At 54.7% G+C, this 20,143-nt stretch overlaps 1 protein-coding gene across 4 annotated transcripts; it reads right to left on the reverse strand.

Moving 5' to 3' along the window:
* Positions 1 to 7,687: 7,687 nt before the first annotated feature.
* On the reverse strand, positions 7,688 to 19,887 carry FKBP8 (FKBP prolyl isomerase 8). Of its 4 annotated transcripts, none has more exons than XM_055236465.2 (9): positions 19,779 to 19,887; positions 17,964 to 18,280; positions 15,401 to 15,570; positions 15,221 to 15,309; positions 14,103 to 14,320; positions 13,506 to 13,678; positions 9,188 to 9,265; positions 8,584 to 8,715; positions 7,688 to 8,179 (listed from the first exon to the last, which is right to left on the reverse strand). In XM_055236465.2, the coding sequence occupies exons 2-9, from the start codon at positions 18,253 to 18,255 to the stop codon at positions 8,093 to 8,095; spliced, it is 1,239 nt and encodes a 412-aa protein (XP_055092440.1). In that variant the 5' UTR covers positions 18,256 to 18,280; positions 19,779 to 19,887; the 3' UTR covers positions 7,688 to 8,092. The 4 variants fall into 4 exon arrangements, with proteins under 4 accessions (XP_055092440.1, XP_055092439.1, XP_063472451.1 ...); XM_055236464.2 differs by having other exon boundaries at positions 14,103 to 14,323; XM_063616381.1 differs by lacking the exon at positions 19,779 to 19,887 and adding an exon at positions 19,184 to 19,248.
* Positions 19,888 to 20,143: the final 256 nt, after the last annotated feature.

The following is a 20,143-nucleotide window of genomic DNA, read 5'->3' on the forward strand; positions in this document are numbered from 1 at the left end:
AAACTCCTGGGTTCAAAAGATCCTCCCGCCTAGCCTCCCAAAGTGCTAGGAAGTGCTAGGATTATAGGCCATGAGCCACTGTGCCTGGCCGTCTGCAGACATTTTTGTTTGTTTGTTTTGAGACAGAGTTTTGCTCTTGTTGCCCAGGCTGGAGTGCAGTGGCATGATCTCGGCTCACTGCAACCTCTGCCTCTTGGTTCAAGTGATTCTCCTGCCTCAGCCTCCTAAGTAGCTGGGATTACAGGCACACGCCACCACACCCAGCTAATTTTGTATTTTTAGTAGAGACGGGATTTCACCATGTTGGTCTCGAACTCCTGACCTCAAGTGATCCACCTGCCTCAGCCTCCCAAAGTGGTGGGATTACAGGCGTGAGCCACCATGTCCGGCTTCATCTGCAGAAATTTTTTTTTTTTTTGAGACGGAGTCTCGCTCTGTCACCCAGGCTGGAGTGCAGTGGCGCGATCTTGACTCACTGCAAGCTCCGCCTCCTGGGTTCACGCCATTCTCCTGCCTCAGCCTCTCTGAGTAGCTAGGACTACAGGCGCCCGCCAGCACACCCGGCTAATTTTTTGTATTTTTAGTAGAGACAGGGTTTCACCGTGGTCTCGATCTCCTGACCTCGTCATCCGCCCGCCTCGGCCTCCCAAAGCGCTGGGATTACAAGCTTGAGCCACTGCGCCCGGCCCATCTGCAGAAATCTTAAGAACTAGGTTACCCATGGCCGGGCGTGGTGGCTCAGGCCTGTAATCCCAGCACTTTGGGAGGCCGAGGCGGGCAGATCACGAGGTCAGGAGATCAAAACCATCCTGGCTAACACGGTTAAATCCCGTCTCTACTAAAAGTACAAAAAAATTAGCCAGCTTTGTGGTGGGCGCCTGTAGGCCCAGCTACTCGGGAGACTGAGGCAGGAGAATGGCATGAACCCGGGAGTCGTAGTTTGCAGTGAGCCAAGATCGCGCCACTGCACTCCAGCCTGGGTGACACAGCGAGACTCCATCTCAAAGAAAAAAAAAAAGAACTAGGTCACTCACAATATTGCAAGTGAGTTGATCACCTTAGGGTGCCCCCCGGACACATAGTCCACCTGGTGAGCTCTCTGATGGAAGCAGTGACCCCACCCTGCCCCTTGCCCCGTGTGTGATCTTGGACATGACTTGCCCTCTCTGTTCCTCAGTTTGCTCATCCAGAAAACAGGGAGTGTAACAGCATCTACCTGATTCTCCTGTGATGATGACATGAGACAAGGACATGTGTAGCTCGCCCTGTTCAAGTGTTCCGGAAATGTGAGCTCGCGTACACATACAAAATTCCTTCTGCAGTGCTCACTTTCAATTCACAGCCCATGGCAAGTCGGGTAAGGCCCTCCTGAGTCACTGCTCAAGGCCAGGTACATGGGAGGTGTTAGTAAATGCTTTGGTATGAAAGAAAAAACCATCCCCGTCATTCTCCAAAGGTACTACACGTGGTCCAGCTGGTGTACCTTGCACAGCTATGCCATCCACAAGGGATACCCTTCACCACCCGTTAAAGGCATCCCATGCCTTCAACACAACTGCAGCATCACACATGCTGGATGCTCCAGCTCGCCACCTGCAACCAGCTCAGACCTTTGAGGATGAAATGGCCGAGTGAATGACCACATTCAATTTCACACTCCTAGTCTGACCATTCAGGGCCTCTCTCCTCCCCGTCCCCAGACCATGTCATAACTTGCATGTTCTAGGCAGCTCTGGAGCTATTTCTTTTCTTTTTTCTTTTTTTGAGATGGAGTCTCACTCTGTCACCCAGGTTGGAGTGCAGTGGCGCGATCTCAGCTCACTGCAAGCTCCACCTCCTGGGTTCACGCCATTCTCCTGCCTCAGCCTCCCATGTAGCTAGGACTACAGGCGTGTGCCACCACGCCCGGCTAATTTTTTTGTATTTTTAGTAGAGACACCATGTTGGCCAGAATGGTCTCAATCTCCTGACCTCGTGATCTGCCTGCCTTGGCCTCCCAAAGTGCTGGGATTACAGGCTTGAGCCACCGCGCCTGGCCAGCGGGGCTATTTCAACTCCAGACATTGGCACTGGCAGTTTGCTTGGCCAGGAAGGACATTTCCTTCCTTTAATAAAGCTTTTTAAAAAGTTTATCAAACGCTGGGCGCGGTGGCTCACGCTTGTAATCCCAGCACTTTGGGAGGCCGAGGCGGGCGGATCACGAGGTCAGGAGATCGAGACCACGGTGAAACCCCGTCTCTACTAAAAATACAAAAAATTAGCCGGGCGTGGTGGCGGGCGCCTGTAGTCCCAGCTACTCGGAGAGGCTGAGGCAGGAGAATGGCGTGAACCCGGGAGGTGGAGCTTGCAGTGAGCCGAGATTGCGCCACTGCACTCCAGCCTGGGCGACAGAGTGAGACTCCGTCTCAAAAAAAAAAAAAAAAAAAAAAGTTTATCAAACAAGCAGCCAGGAGTAGTGGCTCACACCTATAATCCCAGCACTTAAGGAGGCCAAGGTGGGTGGATGACTTGAAGTCAGGAGTTCAAGACCAGCCTGGTCAGCATGGTGAAACCCTGTCTCTAATAAAAATACAAAAATTAGCCGGGCGTGGTGGCACGTACCTGCAGTCCCAGCTACTCGGGAGGCTGAGGCAGGAGAATTACTTGAACCCAGGAGGCAGAGGTTGCACTGAGCCGAGATCACCCCACTGCACTGCAGCCTGGGCGACAGAGTGAGGCTCCGTCTCAAAAAAAAAAAGAGTGTATCAAACAAGTGAGTGAAATATTAACTATCAGTCTCACATTTAGCCAGGTCTAGGCTGCAATTCATGACTAAAATATTGGCTGAGAGCAGTGGCACGTGCCTGTAGCCCCTGCTACTTGGGAGGCTGAGGTGGGAGAATCACCTGAGTGCAGGGGGGTGGGTCAATGCTGCAGAGAGCTGCGATAGCACCACTGCACTCCGGCCTGGGTGACACAGCGAGACTGTGTCTCTAAAAAAAAAAAAACAAGACTAAAATATCTTAGGAGCTCCTGGATTGAAGAAATTCTGTATCTTAAGATTTGTATGCTGGCCAGGTGTGGTGGCTCACTCCTGTAATCACAGCAGTTTGGAAGGCCGAGGCAGGCGGATTACGAGGCCAGGAGTTCGAGACCAGCCTGGCCAACAAGGTGAAACCCCACCTCTACCAAAAATACAAAAAAATTGGCTGGACGTAGTGGCACTCACCTGTAATCCCAGCTACTTTGGAGGCTGAGGCAGGAGAATTGCTGAACCCAGGAGGCAGAGGTTGCAGTGAGCCAAGATCACACCACTGCACTCCAGCCTGGGCAACAGAGCAATACTCCGTCTCGGGGGAAAAAAAAGGATTTGTGTGCTACATGAACAGGAAACATGTTGACTTTGCACTGTGAAAAGTCAAGAGGTTCTATATATATATTTTTTGGTGATGAGTTTAACTCTTGTTGCCCAGGCTGGAGTGCGATGGTGTGACTTTAGGTCACTGTAACCTCCGCCTCCTGGGTTCAAGCCGATTCTTCTGTTTCAGCCTTCTGAGCAGCTAGGATTACAGGCTCATGCCACCATATCTGGCTGATTTTTGCATTTTTAGTAGAGACGGGGTTTCGCCATGTTGGCCAGGCTGTTCTCGAACTCCTGATCTCAGGTGATCCACCCACCTTGGCCTCCCAAAGTGCCGGGATTACAGGCTTGTTATAGGGATTCTGAGGCACAAGAATCCCTTGCACCCAGGAGGTGGAGTTTGCACTGAGCTGAGATGGTGCCACTGCACTCTGACCTGGGTAGCAGAGACAGAGAAAAAAAGAAAGTTAATCACCAATGTGGTGAAACTCCATCTCTACTAAAAATACAAAATTAGCTGGGCGTGGTGGCATGCGCCTGTAATCCCAGCTACTCAGCAGGATGAGGCAGGAGAATCCCTTAAATTCTGGAGGTGGAGGTTGCAGTGAGCCAAGATGCACCACTGCACTCCTGCCTGGATGATAGAGCAAGACTCTGTCTCAAAAAAGTAAAGGCCAGGCACGGTGGCTCATGCCTGTAATCCCAGCACTTTGGGAGGCCAAGGTGGGTGGATCATGAGGTCAGGAGTTCAAGATCAGCCTGGCCAACATGGTGAAACCCCGTCTCAACTAAAAATACAAAAATTATCTGGGCATGGTGGCGCATGCCTGTAATCTCAGCTACTCGGGAAGCTGAGGCAGGAGAATCGCTTGAACCGTGATCCGGGACCAGAGGTAGCAGTGAACAAGATCATGCCACTGCACTCCAGCCTGGGCTACAGAGCGAGACTCTGTCTCAAAAAAAAAAAAAAAAAAAAAAAAAAAAAAAAAAAAAATTAGCCAAGCTTGATTGCATGCCCCTGTAATCCCAGCTACTTGAGAGGCTGAGGTGGGAGAATTGCTTGAATGCTGGAGGTGGAGGCTGCAGTAAGCCAAGATTGGGCCACTGCACTCCAGCCTGGGTGACAGAGCAAGACCCCATCTCAAAAATAAATAAATAATAAAAAAATTAGCCGGGCGCGGTGGCTCACGCTTGTAATCCCAGCACTTTGGGAGGCCGAGGCGGGCGGATCACAAGGTCAGGAGATCGAGACCACGGTGAAACCCCGTCTCTACTAAAAATACAAAAAATTAGCCAGGCGTGGTGGCGGGCGCCTGTAGTCCCAGCTACTCGGAGAGGCTGAGGCAGGAGAATGGCGTGAACCTGGGAGGCGGAGCTTGCAGTGAGCCGAGATTGCGCCACCGAACTCCAGCCTGGGCGACAGAGCGAGACTCCGTCTCAAAAAAAAAAAAAAAAAAAAAAAAAAAATTAGCCAGGTGTGGTGGCGTTCACCTGTAATCCCAGCTACTTGGGAAGCTGAGGCAGGAGAATCGCTTGAACCTGGGAGGCAGAGGTCAGAGGTTGCAGTGAGCTGAGATCATTCCACTGCACTCCAGCCTGGGTGACAGAGCTGGCATGCAAAAAAAAAAAAAAAAAAAAAAAAAAAATTAGCTGGGTATGGTGGCGCATGCCTGTAATCCCAGCTACTTGGGAGGCTGAGGCAGATTTGCCTGAACCTGGGGCTAATCACTGGAAAGAGGGCACAGACTCACGCCACACTCAGCCTCAAGTCATCCAGGTAACCCAGAGAACAAGGGCCTGGAAGAAGCGGGTGAGTGGATGAGGTGGGGGTGTAGATTGGAGTCCCAGGCCTTTGGGAGGCCCTCCAACCTCCCTTCTGCACCAACTTCTGCTGGGTGGCTGTGGCAGGCAGCTTCCCCTCCCGGGCTATAAGGGGATAGATGCAGGTGAGGTGACTGTAGTGGTCTATTTTCAGGGATGTCCTCATTCTTGGGGGCAAGATGAAACAGCAGGAAGAAGGGGTGTGGGTGCTGGGCTGACAGAGTCCCCGATGCTGGCTCTGCCCATCCTGGCTGCACTGGTGCGCGGCATCATGGGAGAAGCTCCCAGAGTCCAGAGTTGGGAGAGCCAGATTGGATCAGGGAACTTCCCAGCATCAACCCTGGCCCTTCCTCATGGCCCCTGAAGCCCTGCAGGGTGTGGCTCTGCGGGCTACCCAGCCTCATCCATCTGGAATGCACCAGGCTAGAGCTGGCCCCAGGGTCTTTGCACTGGGCGTGCTGTTGCCCAGACCTGGGGCTGTCAGCTCCCTGCATGGGCAGACCCTTGCCATCGCTGAAATATCAGTGCACACATCCCCTGGGAGAGGTCTTCCTGGGCCTCCAGCTGTGCCTTCTCACAGGCTGCATCCAGACATTCACATCCTCTCCCCTGGACCCCATCTGTCTCGTTTTCAGATGGAGTCTCACTATGTTGCCCAGGCTGCAGTGTAGTCCCATGATCTTGGTTCACTGCAACCTCTGCCTCCCGAGTAGCTGGAATTACAGGCATGTGCCACTATACCCAGCTAATTTTTGTATTTTAAGTAGAGATGGGGTTTCACTATGTTGGGCAGGCTGGTCTGGAACTCCTGAGCTCAAGTGATCCACCCACCTCGGCCTCCCAAAGTGCTGGGATTACAGGTGGGAACCACTGTGCCCGGCGCACTCTTTTGTTTTTTATTTTTATTTTTTTATTTTATTTATTTATTTATTTTTTTTTTTGAGACGGAGTCTTTCTCTGTCCCCCAGGCTAGAGTGCACTGGCACAATCTCTGCTCACTGCAAGCTCCACCTCTCAGGTTCACGCCATTCTCCTGCCTCAGCCTCCTGAGTAGCTGGGATTACAGGCGCCCGCCACCACGCCCAGCTAATTTTTTGTATTTTTAGTAGAGACAGGGTTTCACCGTGTTAGCCAGGATGGTCTCGATCTCCTGACCTCGTGATCCGCCTGCCTCGGCCTCCCAAAGTGCTGGGATTACAGGCTTGAGCCACCGCGCCCGGCACTCTTTTGTTTTTTAAACATAGATGGAATCTCACTATGTTGACCAGGCTGGGCTCAAGCGACCCTCCCACCTTGGCTTCCAAAGAGCTGAAATTACAGGCCATGACACTACACCCCACCTCTTTTTTTTTTTTTTTTTTGAGACGGAGTCTCGCTCTGTCACCCAGGCTGGAGTGCAGTGGCGCGATCTCGGCTCACTGCAAGCTCCGCCTCCCGGGTTCACGCCATTCTCCTGCCTCAGCCTCTCCGAGTAGCTGGGACTGCAAGCTCCGCCTCCCGGGTTCACGCCATTCTCCTGCCTCAGCCTCTCCGAGTAGCTGGGACTACAGGCGCCCGCCACCACGCCCGGCTAATTTTTTGTATTTTTAGTAGAGACGGGGTTTCACCGTGGTCTCGATCTCCTGACCTCGTGATCCGCCCGCCTCGGCCTCCCAAAGTGCTGGGATTACAAGCGTGAGCCACCGCGCCCGGCCTCACCCCACCTCTTTAAAAAAAAAAAAAAAAAAAGGCCGGGCACGGTGGCTCACGCTTGTAATCCCAGCACTTTGGGAGGCTGAGGCGGGCGGATCACAAGGTCAAGAGATCAAGAACATCCTGACCAACATGGTGAAACCCTGTCTCTACTAAAAATACAAAAATTAGCTGCGCGTGGTGGCTCACGCCTATAGTCCCAGCTACTCGGGAGGCTGAGACAGAAGAATTGCTTGAACCCAGGAGGTGGAGGTTGCAGTGAGCAGAGATCATGCCACTGTACTTCAGCCTGGTGACAGAGTGAGACTCCGTCTCAAAAATAAATAAATAAATAATAATAAGAGAGACCTCACTCTGGTGAGGTCTTCCAGCCTAGGCTGGAGTGCAGTGGTGCAATCATAGCTTACTAAAGCCTCAAATTCCTGTGCTCAAGTCATCCTCCTACCATCTGTCTCTTTTGAATTCAGCACATCCACTAGGTAAAGCAATGATGCCACAGAACCCATGCAGCAGCCTCAAGTTAGGGCCCACTGGGGTCCTGGATTTCAGGTGAGGAAACAGTGAACGCTGGGGTAACAAGTGGAGCTGGGCAGTAACACCCCCAGAGTCCAGCTGAGTCAGACCTCTCAACCCACTTGCCCCTGCTACATCACCCCACTTCTCTATGCCTCAGTTTCTCCTCTGTAAAGCGAGTGTGTTGTGCCCAGAGAGGAGACCCCTAGCTCCAGCTGGCTCAACCACATCCACCATGCTGTGTGACTCCAGATGCATCACAGGCTATCTCTGGCCCAGCCCCAGGCAGCAGGAGAAGAAAGCTCAGGAGTCCGTGGAAACTGCAGGGTGGGACGCTTTATTTCACTGTGGCAGGGAAGGAGCCTGGACAGGGGGCGGCAGGCGGGGCAGGGGGTCTGGCACTCAGGCGGGGACTAGGCAGGGGAAGGGCTGCCCCCAGGCCTGTTGAGGAGAAACTGAGGCCGGCCCTGGCGGAGACCTAGCCCAGTGGGGTAAAGAGGGTGGGGGAAAACGGTCTGAAGGAATGAGGGCCCCCTCCCTCTGGGCTTTCCTCCTAGAGGGCCTCAGTCCCTCCTGCTGGCTGGGCTGCACGACCCCCAATCCTTGCTCCCCTAACCCGGAGGAGGGGGCCAGACCAGGGAGGGCAGTGGACAGGGAGCCTGGGGGAGTTGGGGAGCACAGGGCAGGGTCCATGGTGTGCAGAGGGAGTGGCAGCCACTTGGGTGGTCAGTTCCTGGCAGCGATGACCACAGAGAGTGCCACACCCCCCAAGGCAACAGCAGTCGCCCCAAACAGCCACTTCCATGGGATGGACTGTGGATAAAAAGGAGGGGAAAGAAGGGTGGAGGGAGGTCAAGACTGGCCTCTGGGGCCTCAGCTGCCAGCACAGCCCAAACAGACCTCCCAACAAATCATTGCCTATGTATTTCCCACTTTCTGGCAAACTCCTACTCATGCAGCAAAACCCAAATCAAATGGCCCCTCCTCCAGGACACCGCCCCTCGTGCCCTGGAAGAGGTTCCATAGTCCACCCCCAGCCCTCCAGCTTGAGTTCCACCTTCAACTCCACTCGTGATCACACAGGGCTGGGCTTTCTCCATGTCCCCTGCATCGCCCAGAAAGGCCCAGTCTCCAAGGACATCCATGTATGCAAAATAAAATCCCTCTGCTAGGCGTGCCCTGCACGCAGCCCCTGCTCATTCTGTGCCCCAGCTTACCCAGGCACCCTTGCCAGGACACTTAGCAGGCAGCCGGCTGGGATTGCCCAGCATTTTCCGGTACAAGGCGGTCTCCGTGCTCCGCTGCGCCGCATGCTTCTTCACCAGCTTCGAGAGCTCTGCGTGGATCGTCTGCAGAAGGCAGGGGAAGCTGAGAACATGCTGCGGCCAACCTGTCATCACTGGTGCTCTGCCCTTCTGGGACCCTAGGCTGTTTGGGTGCTGGGACCATTGGGACATAGGGGTCCCATCTCCCCTTTCTGGGCTTAGCAAAGTCAGGGCTATTGACCCCATCCCTCCTAGGGAGCCAGTCGATGGGTCAAAGCACAAGGTAGCCAGGAGACAAAAGGTTCTGGAAGGAAGGCCAAGGACATTGGCATGGAGCAGGCTGGCAGTGCCCTCAGCTGCTGGAGGGGTGAGAGCCCAGACTGCCTGTGTGGCTGTCATGAGGGTCTTCACAAGCTGATCAGGACCCTTCAGGTACCTACTCCGTGCCACTGCCCAGGTGGGAACACAACAGAGAGCCACAGCAAGAAAGACCTGGGGCAGACCACAGGAGGAACTTCCCAGCCGAGCAAGTCCCAGGACACCGCATCCTGCTCACCTTGTTGGAAGGTTCCAGCTTCAGCGCTGCCCTCAGGATGGGGATGGCCTCACTGTACTCCCCCTGCTGGGCCAGCACCTGTAAGGGGAAGGGGGTGACATCACTCTGGACCGATACCTGGGCCTCACTGTCCTTCAAGAAATCCAGCCCAGGAGGTTGCAGTGAGCCAAGATGGTGTCACTGCACTCCAGCCTGAGCAACAGAGCAAGACTCCATCTCAAAAAAATAAAATAAAAACAGCCTGGCCAACATGGAGAAACCCCGTTTCTACCAAAAAATACAAAAATTAGCCAGGTGTGGTGGCATGCACCTGTAGTCCTAGCTACTCAGGAGGCTGAGGTGGGAGGATTGCTTGAACCTGGGGGCAGAAGTTGCAGTGAGCCGAGATCACACCACTGCACCCCAGTCTGGGCGACAGAGTGTGACCCTGTCTTAAAAAAAAAAAAAAAAAAAACGGGCTGGGCACAGTGGCTCACGCCTGTAATCCCAGCACTTTGGGAGGCCGAGGCGGGCGGATCACAAGGTCAGGAGATCGAGACCATCCTGGCAAACACAGTGAAACCCCATTTGTACTAAAAATACAAAAAAAATTACCCGGGCGAGGTGGCGGGCGCCTGTAGTCCCAGCTACTCGGGAGGCTGAGGCAGGAGAATGGCATGAACCCGGCAGGCAGCACTTGCAGTGAGCTGAGATCACGCCACTGAAGTCCAGCCTGAGCGACAGAGTGAGACTCTGTCTCAAAAACAAACAAACAAACAAAAAAAACAGCCAGGCTCCTGGCTACTCATACAAGTGCCAAATGGAGCTCTGGCAACATCCCTGGGTTCCAGCCACTCCCAAACTGCTCTCCTAGCCCTCAAACTCCATCAGTGCACACTTAGCTTGGCATTGGCCCCCGCAACATGCTCCTCCTTCCCGTCTCAGCTGGAGATCTAGGCACCCACCTCGCTGCCTCCTCCCTCACCACCTCCACTGGCGAGAGGCCGAATGGATGCTTCCAGAGGTGGTTTTTTTTTTTTCTTTCCTTTAGAGACAGGGTCTTGATTGGTCACCCAGGCTGGAGTGCAATGGCATGATCATAGCTCACTGCAGCCTCAAACTCCTAGGCTCAAACAATCCTCCGGCCTCAGCCTCCTGAGGAGCTGGGACTACAGGTGTGTACTACCATGTCCAACGAATTATTTATGTATTTATTTATAAAATTATTATTATTATGTTTTTGAGATGGAGTCTCACTCTGTCGCCCAGGCTGGAGCGCAGTGGCGCTATCTCAGCTCAATGCAAGCTCTGCCTCCCGGGTTCACGCCATTCTCCTGCCTCAGCCTTCCTAGTAGCTGGGACTACAGGCACCCGCCACCACGCCCGGCTAATTTTTTGTATTTTTAGTAGAGATGGGGTTTCACTGTGTTAGCCAGGATGATCTCGATCTCTTGACCTCGTGATCCGCCCACCTCAGCCTCCTAAAGTGCTGGGATTACAGGCATGAGCCACCGCACCCGGCCAAATTATTATTTTTTGAGATAGAGTCTTGCTCTGTTTCCCAGGCTGGAGTGCAGTGACGCGATCTCGGCTGACTGCAACCTCCACCTCCTGGGTTCAAGCAATTCTCCTGCCTCAGCCTCCCGAGTAACTGGGATTACAGGCACCAGCCACCACCGGCTAATTTTTGTATTTTTAGTAGAGACGGGGTTTTACCATGTTGGCCAGGCTGGTCTCAAACTCCTGACCTCAAGTGATCCACCTGCCTCAGCCTCCCAAAGTGCTGGTATTACAGGCATGAACCACCGCTCCAGGCCTACTTATTTGTTCTTTTTATTTTAGAGACAGGGTCTCACCATGTTCCCCAGGATGGTTTTGAACTCCTGGGCTCAACCAATCCACCTGCCTCAGTCTCCCAAAGTGCTGGGATTATAGGCCTGAGCCACCACGCCCAGCCCTTAATTATTTTTTAAATTTTTGTAGCAATGAGGTCTCACTATGCTGCCAAGGCTGGTCTTGAATTCCTGGGCTCAAATGATTCTCCTACCTTGGCCTCCTGAAGTGCTAAGATTACAGGCATGAGGCACCACACCTGGCCCTGATGTTTCCACAGCTTTGGCCATAGTGAATGACTCCGGACCAGGCACATGACCCAAATGAGTCAATGAGATCCAGCCTGCACTATGCTGGTGCCGATGGGAGATGGGTTACTAAGGGGAGAAGATGGAGCTGGGCACAGTGGCTCACACCTGTAATCCCAGCACTTTGGGAGATCAAGGCAGGTGGATCACTTGAGGTCAGGAGTTCAAGACCAGCCTGGCCAACAGGGTGAAACCCTGTCTCTACTAAAAATTCAAAAAGAAGCTGGATGTGCTCGCTTGAACCTGGGAGGCAGAGGTTGCAGTGAGCTGAGATTGTGCCACTGCACTTCAGCCTGGGTGACAGAGCAAGACTCTGTCTCAAAAAAAAAAAAAAAAAAAAAGAGTGGGTAGAGGATGGAAATCTGGAACTTTCCAGGGGGGAGGGGGAGCATCATGGTCACCCTGAGAGAGGAGCCAGCCCAAGAGGGAAGGTCAGAGCAGAGAAACAGCATCCCCACAATACTGTGAGTGCCTGGATCCAGCTATGCCTGAAGTCAGCTAATCCAAACTTGGCAGTTCCATGAGCCAGCGATCCCTCCTTTCTGCTTGAACCCGTTTGAGTGGGTTTCTATCACCTTCGACCAGCAGGTCCAAACTTGTATGAAACTACACAAGCAGCCACTCCTGCTGCCCCCAGGAGGATACTACCCCCAGGTTGAGAACAAAGGCTTCAAAAATAGGAACAGCATCTTCTCCCTCTTCTTATTTCTCTGCAGAACTCTGCACACAGTATGTGCTTAATAAATCCCAGCTGGAGGGAGCCCCACCTCAGGCTTTTCAGAAACACAGCAGGTGAGCCAGTATCTGTGCCTCAGTTTCCTTGGTTAACTGCTAAAAGGTATTGAAAGCCCCACCTAGGGGTGGGGCTGTGAGGATGAACAGAAAAGGGGATGAGAACGAAGGTCAAGTCTGTGCAAGCCAGATTTACCCCTATGTTCTGCCAGGACTTTTTTTCTGTTCTGTTCTTTTGTTTTGTTTTTGACACAGGGTCTTGCTCTGCTGCCAAAGCTGGAGTGCAGTGGTGTGATCAAGGCTCACTGCAGCCTTGACCTTCAGGGCTCAAGCCATCCTCAGCCTCCTGAGCAACTGGGATGACAGGCCTGCACCCCCACACCCAGCTAATTTTTGTATTTTTTTGGTAGAGAAGGGGGTCTCCCTATGTTGCCTGGGCTTGTCGCAAATGTCTGGGCTCAAGCGATCCTCCTGCCTTGGCCTCCTGTAATCCCAAGTGCTGGGATTACAGGTATGAGCCATCGTGCCTGGCCTCTGCCAGGACTTTTACTGAGCACCTACTATGTACCTGGCCCTGTTTGCAAGGTTGGAGATTCGGCAGTGAGCAAGACAGACCAAATCTCCGCCTTCGAGCAGGCAGATGGACAAGAGGCATGTCACCTCCACATGCTGCCCGTCAGGAACATCTCAGGCAGTTGGCAATGCCTACACAAAGGCCCCGAGGTGGAGAGAGCCTGGCTAGACAGCAGAAAGGGAGGATGCCAGGTGGGATGGAGAGAAGCAGAAAGTGAGGTGGGAGAGGTGATAGCAGGAGGGGGAAGACCAGATAACTCAAGGTCCCAAGGGCTGTGACTAGGATTCCACTGAGGAAAAATGGGACCCATGGAGGTTCTATGTGAGGAGGTTTCAACTCTGGGCCAAGCCGGGCACGGTGGCTCACGCCTGTAATCTCAGCACATGGGGAGGCTGAGGTGGGCAGATCACTTGAGGTCAGGAGTTCGAGACCAGCCTGGCCAATATGGCTAACCACATCTCTACTAAAAATACAAACATTAACTGGGTGTGGTGGCTCGCGCCTGTAGTCCCAGCTACTTGGGAGGCTGAGGCAGGACAATCTCTTGAACCCAGGAAGGGGAGTTTGCAGTGGTGAGCTGAGATCACACCACTGCACTCCAGCCTGGGTGACAGAGTGAGACTCTGTCTCAAGAAACAAACAAACAAACAAACAAACAAAAAACACTGGGCCAAAGGTTAGGGACCCGAGACTTGAGGATCGAATTCTGGCCTCAGTCAATAAATTGCTGTGACCAGGCCACACTCCTGCACCCGTCTGGGCCTCAGTTTCTCCACCTGCACCCCACAGAGCTCAGGTGGCTTATACCTATGCCTTTCTCAAATGCAGGGTTGGGGACCACCCCATATACCCCAGGCTGAGTGACCCGGCCTCGCACCCCGGCGTGGCCTACCTTGCCCTTGCGGAAGAGAGCCTTGATGTTGTCTGGCTGGTGCTCCAGCACAAGGCTGCAGGAGCGCAGGGCCGCGCGGTAGTGGTCGAGCTTCAGCTGCGAGGCCGCCAGGTTGTTCAGACACTTCACCTTCAACTGCAGGAGCTGTGCCTCCTCCTCGAACGTCATGTCCACTATTGGGAGACAGTGCCCACCACGGCAGCCGTCACCACGCCACCAGACACCCCGGTACCCACCCCTCTGCGGAGGCTGCCTCTCTGGCCTCAGTTTCCCCAATCTTAACCCCAGACCAAGGGCCGCACTTTCCTGGGGCTCTCCTGAGGAAGCTACAACATGGAGCCTTAAGCAAGCAAGGGCCTAGCCCGCGGTGCGTGTGAACTGGCCCTGTCTACGGTCACCCCGTCCCCATATCCACTTGCATTCTACAACACTCCACTGGTTTGTAACAGGCCCTAGGTTAGGGGCAGTTGGGGATCTACGCGTATTCTGGGCTATTCTAGAATATTCTGAGTCTGAGGCTCTCTGGGGCTGGAAGTTTCTGGCACGGAGTGGACACCTTTGCAGGGGAGATGGTGGGGATCTGACCCAGGCAGTCACCTTTGGCGCTGGAGGTGATGGCCTTGATGGCGAGGTCATAGGAGTTGGCGGCCAGGACGAAGTCCGCCCGCTGGTAGTGGGCGTTGCCGCACTCCCGCTTCCGGTTGGCCAGGGCCACGCGCTCCTGCCCAGTGAGCATCTCCAGGTCAGGCCCGTCCACAGCCGTCTTCAGGGTCACCTCCAGGCACAGGGCCGCGTGCGGGGGGATGTATGGGCTCCTGCTAGTTGGGTGGGAGCAGGCAGGGGCAGCACTCAGACTTGGTGACCCCTAAACCCGCTGGGCTGGCTAGGAAGGAGTGAGCTTGGCTCAAGCCCCGGATCTGTCTCCCCTCCGCCCTCCGTCATTCCCTCCTCAGTAAAGTGCAGGGGAAGTGACTTGCCGCCTTGGAGCTGCGGGACTTGATGAACGAGTTCCCCTCCCTAAGCCTCGGTTTTCCTTTTTTTTAAGAGACAGGTTCTCACTCTGTTGCCCGGGCTGGAGTGCAGTGGTGCAATCTTGGCTCACTGCAGCCTCGAAAACGTGGGCTCAAGTGATCCTCCTGCCTGAGCCTCCTCAGTAGCTGGGACTACAGGCGTGCACCACACCCAGCTTTTTTTTGAGACACAGTCTCGCTCTCTCGCCCAGGCTGGAGTGCAGTGGTGCGATCTCGGCTCACTGCAAGCTCCGCCTCCCGGGTTCACGCCATTTTCCTGCCTCAGCCTCCGGACTAGCTGGGACTACAGGCGCCCGCCACAACGCCCGGCTAATTTTTTGTAGTTTTAGTAGAGACGGGGTTTCACCGTGCTAGCCAGGATGGTCTTGATCTCCTGACCTCATGATCTGCCCGCCTTGGCCTCCCAAAGTGCTGGGATTACAGGCGTAAGCCACCACGCCCGGCCCACACCCAGCTAATTTTTAAATTTTTTTGTATAGAGATGAGGTCTATATTGCTTAGGCTGGTCTGGAACTCCAGGTCTCAAGCAATCCTCCTACCTCAACCTCAGGTGTGAGCCACCTCACCCAGCCTCAGTTTCTTGTCTATAAAATGGGCAAGTAGATGGGGTGAGCCAAGGGGTACACCCACTCCACCCATCCCCCTCCCGAGACCTGCAGAGACCTAAGGGTGGCCGACTCTCACCTGCCTTGGGGGCCGTAGCAGTACTTGGAGTCAGCAGTGACCATGGCCGTCTCCCCGACGTCCATGAGCGGGACACTGAGATCCAGGGCCTGGTGTGCGTGGGGATAGCCAGCGGTCAGGCAGACTCAGACCCAGCGAGGCACGCCCCTCGCCCCTGCCCTGTCCCGCCCCAGCCCGCACCTGGATGACGTCACAGTCACCCAGCGTGAACACCAGCTCCGGCTCCTCCTGCACCCGCGTGCCATTCTCCAGCGACGTCTGCAGATGTACGGTGACCACCTGGCCCTTGACCGGACGGCTTGAACCTGGCGGCCCTGGGACCAGCGTCTTCTTCCTCAACAGCCCGTTCCCTGCCAGGGTCCAGGGACATGAAGCTTGTCACCTGGTGGCTCAAACAGGCACCCGCTCCCCTGAGCCCCCACTCCTACCCTCAGCTCTGCCCACTAGCTGTCCAGAGGGGGCTGGCCCAACACTGGGGCACAAACCAAACTTCCAGTGGCCACTCTGCCACCAGAGTGGGGAACCCCACATGCAGGACACTGGGCAGGATGGGACAGACTTCGGGGTGATAGTGCTGGTGCTAGAAACTAGCTCAGTGAATAATGGTTGGTCTGGTTTTTTTTGTTTTTTTTAAAGAAAACTGAGACTTGCCGAGTTTCCAGCTATTTGAGAGGCCAATGTGGGAGAATCACAAGTCCAGGCCAGCATCTGGGCAAAATGGCAAGAACCCAGTCTCCCCGCCCTCCTCAAAAAGAAAGAAAACCAAAGCTCAGAGAGGACAAACAGCCCTCAGGCTGAAATCCTTGCCCTGAGATGTTTGGGCCTCGGTTTACCCAGCCATGAAATGAGGTACTCATGGGGCTCTTGGTTAGCAGAGCCCCTGTGATACAGTGTCTCCACCACAGCACCAAGTGGGATGAATTTAGAACTTAAGCAAAGGCCAGGCATGGTGGCTCATGCCTGTAATCCCAGCACTTTGGGAGGCCAAGGCGGGTGGATCACCTGAGGTCAGAAGTTTGAGATCAACCTGACCAACATGGCGAAACCGTGTCTCTACTAAAAATACAAAAATTAGCTGGGTGTGGTGGTGGCCGCCTGTAATCCCAGCTACTGGAGAGGCTGAGACATAAGAATAGCTTGAACCCAGGAGTTGGAGGTTGCAGTGAGCCGAGATCGCGCCATTGCACTCCAGCCTGGGCGACAGTGAGACTTTGTCTCAAAAAAAAAAAAAAAGTTAAGCAAAGGCCAGGTGCAGTGGCTCACGTTTACCTAGCCATGAAATGAGGTTCCCATGGGGCCCTTGGTTAGCAGAGCCCCTGTGATACAGTGTCCCCACCACAGCACCACGTGGGATGAATTTAGAAGTTAAGCAAAGGCCACACATGGTGGCTCATGCCTATAATGCCAGAACTTTGGGAGGCTGAAATGAGAGGACTATTTAAACCCAGGAGTTTGAGACCAGCCTGGGCAACATAGTGAGACCCCGTCTCTACAAAAAATAAAAAATGACCAGGCATGGTGGCTCACACCTGTAACCCCCAGCACTTTGGAAGGCTGAGGCAGGAGGATCACTTGAGGTCAGGAGTTTGAGATCAGCCTGGTCAACATGGTGAGACCCTGTCTCCACTAAAAATACAAAAATTAGGGGCCAGGCGTGGTGGCTCACACCTGTAATCCCAGCACTTTGGGAGGCTGAGGCAGGTAGATCACCTGAGGTCAGGAGTTTGAGACCAGCCTGGCCAATGTGGTGAAACCCTGTCTCTACTAAAAATACAAAAATCAGCCGGGCATGGAGGCAGGCACCTGTAGTCCCAGCTACTCAGGAGGCTGAGGCAGGAGAATCGCTTGAACCTGGGAGGTGGAGGTTGCAGTGAACTGAGATCGCACCACTGCATTCCAGCCTGGGTGACAGAGTCAGACTCTGTCTCAAAAAAAAAAAAAAAAAAAAAAAAAAGTAGTAAGATTTTTATCAGTAGTGGTGGTGATATTTAGTAATATTTCTGTTCCATCAGTGTCAACCTGATTGGATACTATTGCTATAGTATTGTTAGTACAATTGATAGTGGTAATGATATCTTATTATTTGCATGGGCACCAGCATTATTTGGTATATTAGATATCAGTACTATACTAGTAGCAAGGCGTCTTCCACAGAATACTAACATTTCTCTTGTTTTCAGTTGCTGTGATGGGGTATGTTGCGGGAACATGTGTCGGCTCACGTAGTTTTCTTCTTGTAGTATTGCTCTGAGCATTTACAATACTATCACTACTGTGAACCAACCAGAAGGCTGAACAAAATAACATTCCTGTGATCCACTTGACCCCAGAACACATTTTTGGTTTTGGAAGTGGGGTCTCGCTGTGTTGCCCAGGCTGGCGTGCACTCAGGACACATTTTTCAGAGCCCAAGCATGTGTCAGACAAATGCCAAAAAAAGATGCATTGATGGGGTTAGGAGCTGCCAGCGCCTGGCGTGCTGGCTGTGTGGCTCTGGGCAGGTGACTCAGCCTGTCGGAGCCACAGTTAGCAGATCTGGGAAACAGGGACACAGCACATTGTGCATGTGTGTGAGTCAATGAATGGGGTACATCAGTGTGAAGCATCTCCAGTAGTTGCCTCTGGCTGGTGATCACGGTGATGACCACATGACTAACAACCCTCACAACACAGATGGGGAAATGAGACTCAGGGGACGAGAGGGCCAGGGCCAAGGGCACCCTGATCCACCTTTGCTCCTTACCCAGAATGTCCAGCCACTCTTCCGGGGCCGGGGCTGGGGCAGGCTCGGGCTCCATGGCAGCGAGGAACTCTCGGGCCAGGGCCCCAGGCTGCTCAGCCTCCTCCACCAGGGGTTGTCCCATGTCCTCCAGCGGTGGCAGCTCACTCAGGTCATCCTCCTCCTCCTCTTCCTCCTCCTCTTCCTCCTCACCCTCTGCATCCTCAACCCCATCCAGCACCTCAAAGTCCTCGAGCGGTGGGACCCCGACGGGTAGCGGGGCAGAGGGCTCAGAGGGTTCAGCACACGATGCCATGCTGCTGGGGGGACGGGAACTGGCCCTGGAAGTGGGAGGCAGAGATGTGGGTCAGAATCCTGCACAGCCCCTCAAAGTCTCCACTGTACCTATTCCTCACACTGTCGATCACTTTCTGTGTAACTCAAGGGCTTCAGGCTCCAGGCCTCAGTTTCCTCATCTATACAGTGGGTGTAACAACAACCCCGGCTGGTTGGGAGAAATTAACCCATCTATCAAGCCCTTGGCATCAGGCTCAAATAGTGTTAGCCATTATTAGAGCTAATTATTATTTAATGTTTACAAATACTCCAGGAAGTAGGGAAGATTAGCCCCAACATTTTATAGAACAGGAAACAGGCCAGAGGGGCAAAGCCATTCGCCCAAGGTCACAGAGAAAGCCAAAGGCCAAAGGAGGATTTGAACCTGGGGCTTCAGACCCTGTGGCTTTGCCTGATTATATGCTAAGCGAGGGGTGCTGGGATTTTTGTGGAGAGGACAGCCTCCGAGGCCTTAGGGAAGCCATTTTTAGAGCCTCTAGGGCCACTGGGGGAAATTGAATCTTTTACCAGGGCCTCCCACCTCCATCCTCTTCTCCAAAGGGGAGACCCTCCCCAAAAGCACCAACTGTAATCACCCAGAAACCCCAAGCGTTTTTTCCTTCCACAGCCTGAATGTAACACTATCCCCCACAACCCCAACATCAGGGACCCTACCTAGCCCAAACCCTTCCCTAGGAGACCATCCTCCTCTTATCAGGCCTCGGTCCCACCCCCTCAAAGCAGCCTCCCTTCCAGGAGTGGTCGAGGTCCCACCACATTCTACAGCCTCTTCCTTGCCCCAGACCTCCTAAACCAACAACCAACCCCTCTGTCCCTCAGGCCCCAAGCTCAGAAGAGTGTAGCACAGCCATCAAACCAGCCCGCCGCATCCCCTCCCTAGCCCTCACCTGCCTGCTCCTCCCGGGCTCGGAGCCCCACTTTCAGAGACCCTCCCAGCCCCCACCCCCATAATTCCCCGCGCCCGCACAATTCGGCCTCCCCTCCCACCCCCCGCCCCAACCACCACCGCCCCCAGCACGGGCCAGCTCCCCCCACAGCCGCTCCGTCTCGCCGTAAACACTCCAGTGTCCCCAGACGCCCCCCCTTTCCGATCCCATAACACCCCACGCCCTCCTGACGCCCCACTGCCCCGGCCGGGCCCTCAGTCAAGCCGCGACCCAGGCCCCCAACGACCCACGCCTGTCTGACGCCACCAGTCTGGGGCACCCGACCCCCGCACGCCTCGGGCGCCCCTGGCCCTGCACGCCTCCATCGGGACCCCCACACTGGATCCCCTTTGCCCCCAGTGACCCCCATCCCTGGCCACCGCCGCCCGGCCGCGCACCCTCGGGCACCCCCGACCCCCGTGCCCCCGGCTCGCCGCCCCCGCGGCCCTTCGCCCCGCCCATCGGCCGCAGCCCCCGGCGCGCTAGCCCCCGGACCAGCCTAGGCCAGGGCAGCGGCCTGGCCGGCACGGCGCCCCCAGCATCCCAGGACACTTGCCTCTGGCTCCGGGACCCCCGCTTGGGGTCCTGCGCCCCCCTCCCCGCCCCCAGCCGCGGCCGCCGCGCCTCGGGAACCAGGTTCGGCCGCTCGGCCCCGCCCCTGCCGTGTCCATTGGCCGCCGCTGCCGCGACTGCCGCATCCATTGGCTCGTGCAGATGTCCGTCCCGGGCGTTGGCACCTCCTCCTTCCTGCTTGGCTCTGCGGGGCATTCTTAAAGGGACCGAAGCCTCCCGGCTGCTGGTGCTGGGGCTGGGGCTGGGGCTGGGGCTGGGGCTGGGGACCCTGGGCTGGACCCCAACACGGGTCAGTATCGCGCAGCCTGTGCGACTCCTGCCTCTCCTCTGAGCTTCATCCTGATCATC

This window comes from Symphalangus syndactylus, chromosome 13 (genome assembly GCF_028878055.3).
Source record: "Symphalangus syndactylus isolate Jambi chromosome 13, NHGRI_mSymSyn1-v2.1_pri, whole genome shotgun sequence".
In the NCBI taxonomy this organism is placed as follows: Eukaryota; Metazoa; Chordata; class Mammalia; order Primates; family Hylobatidae; genus Symphalangus; species Symphalangus syndactylus.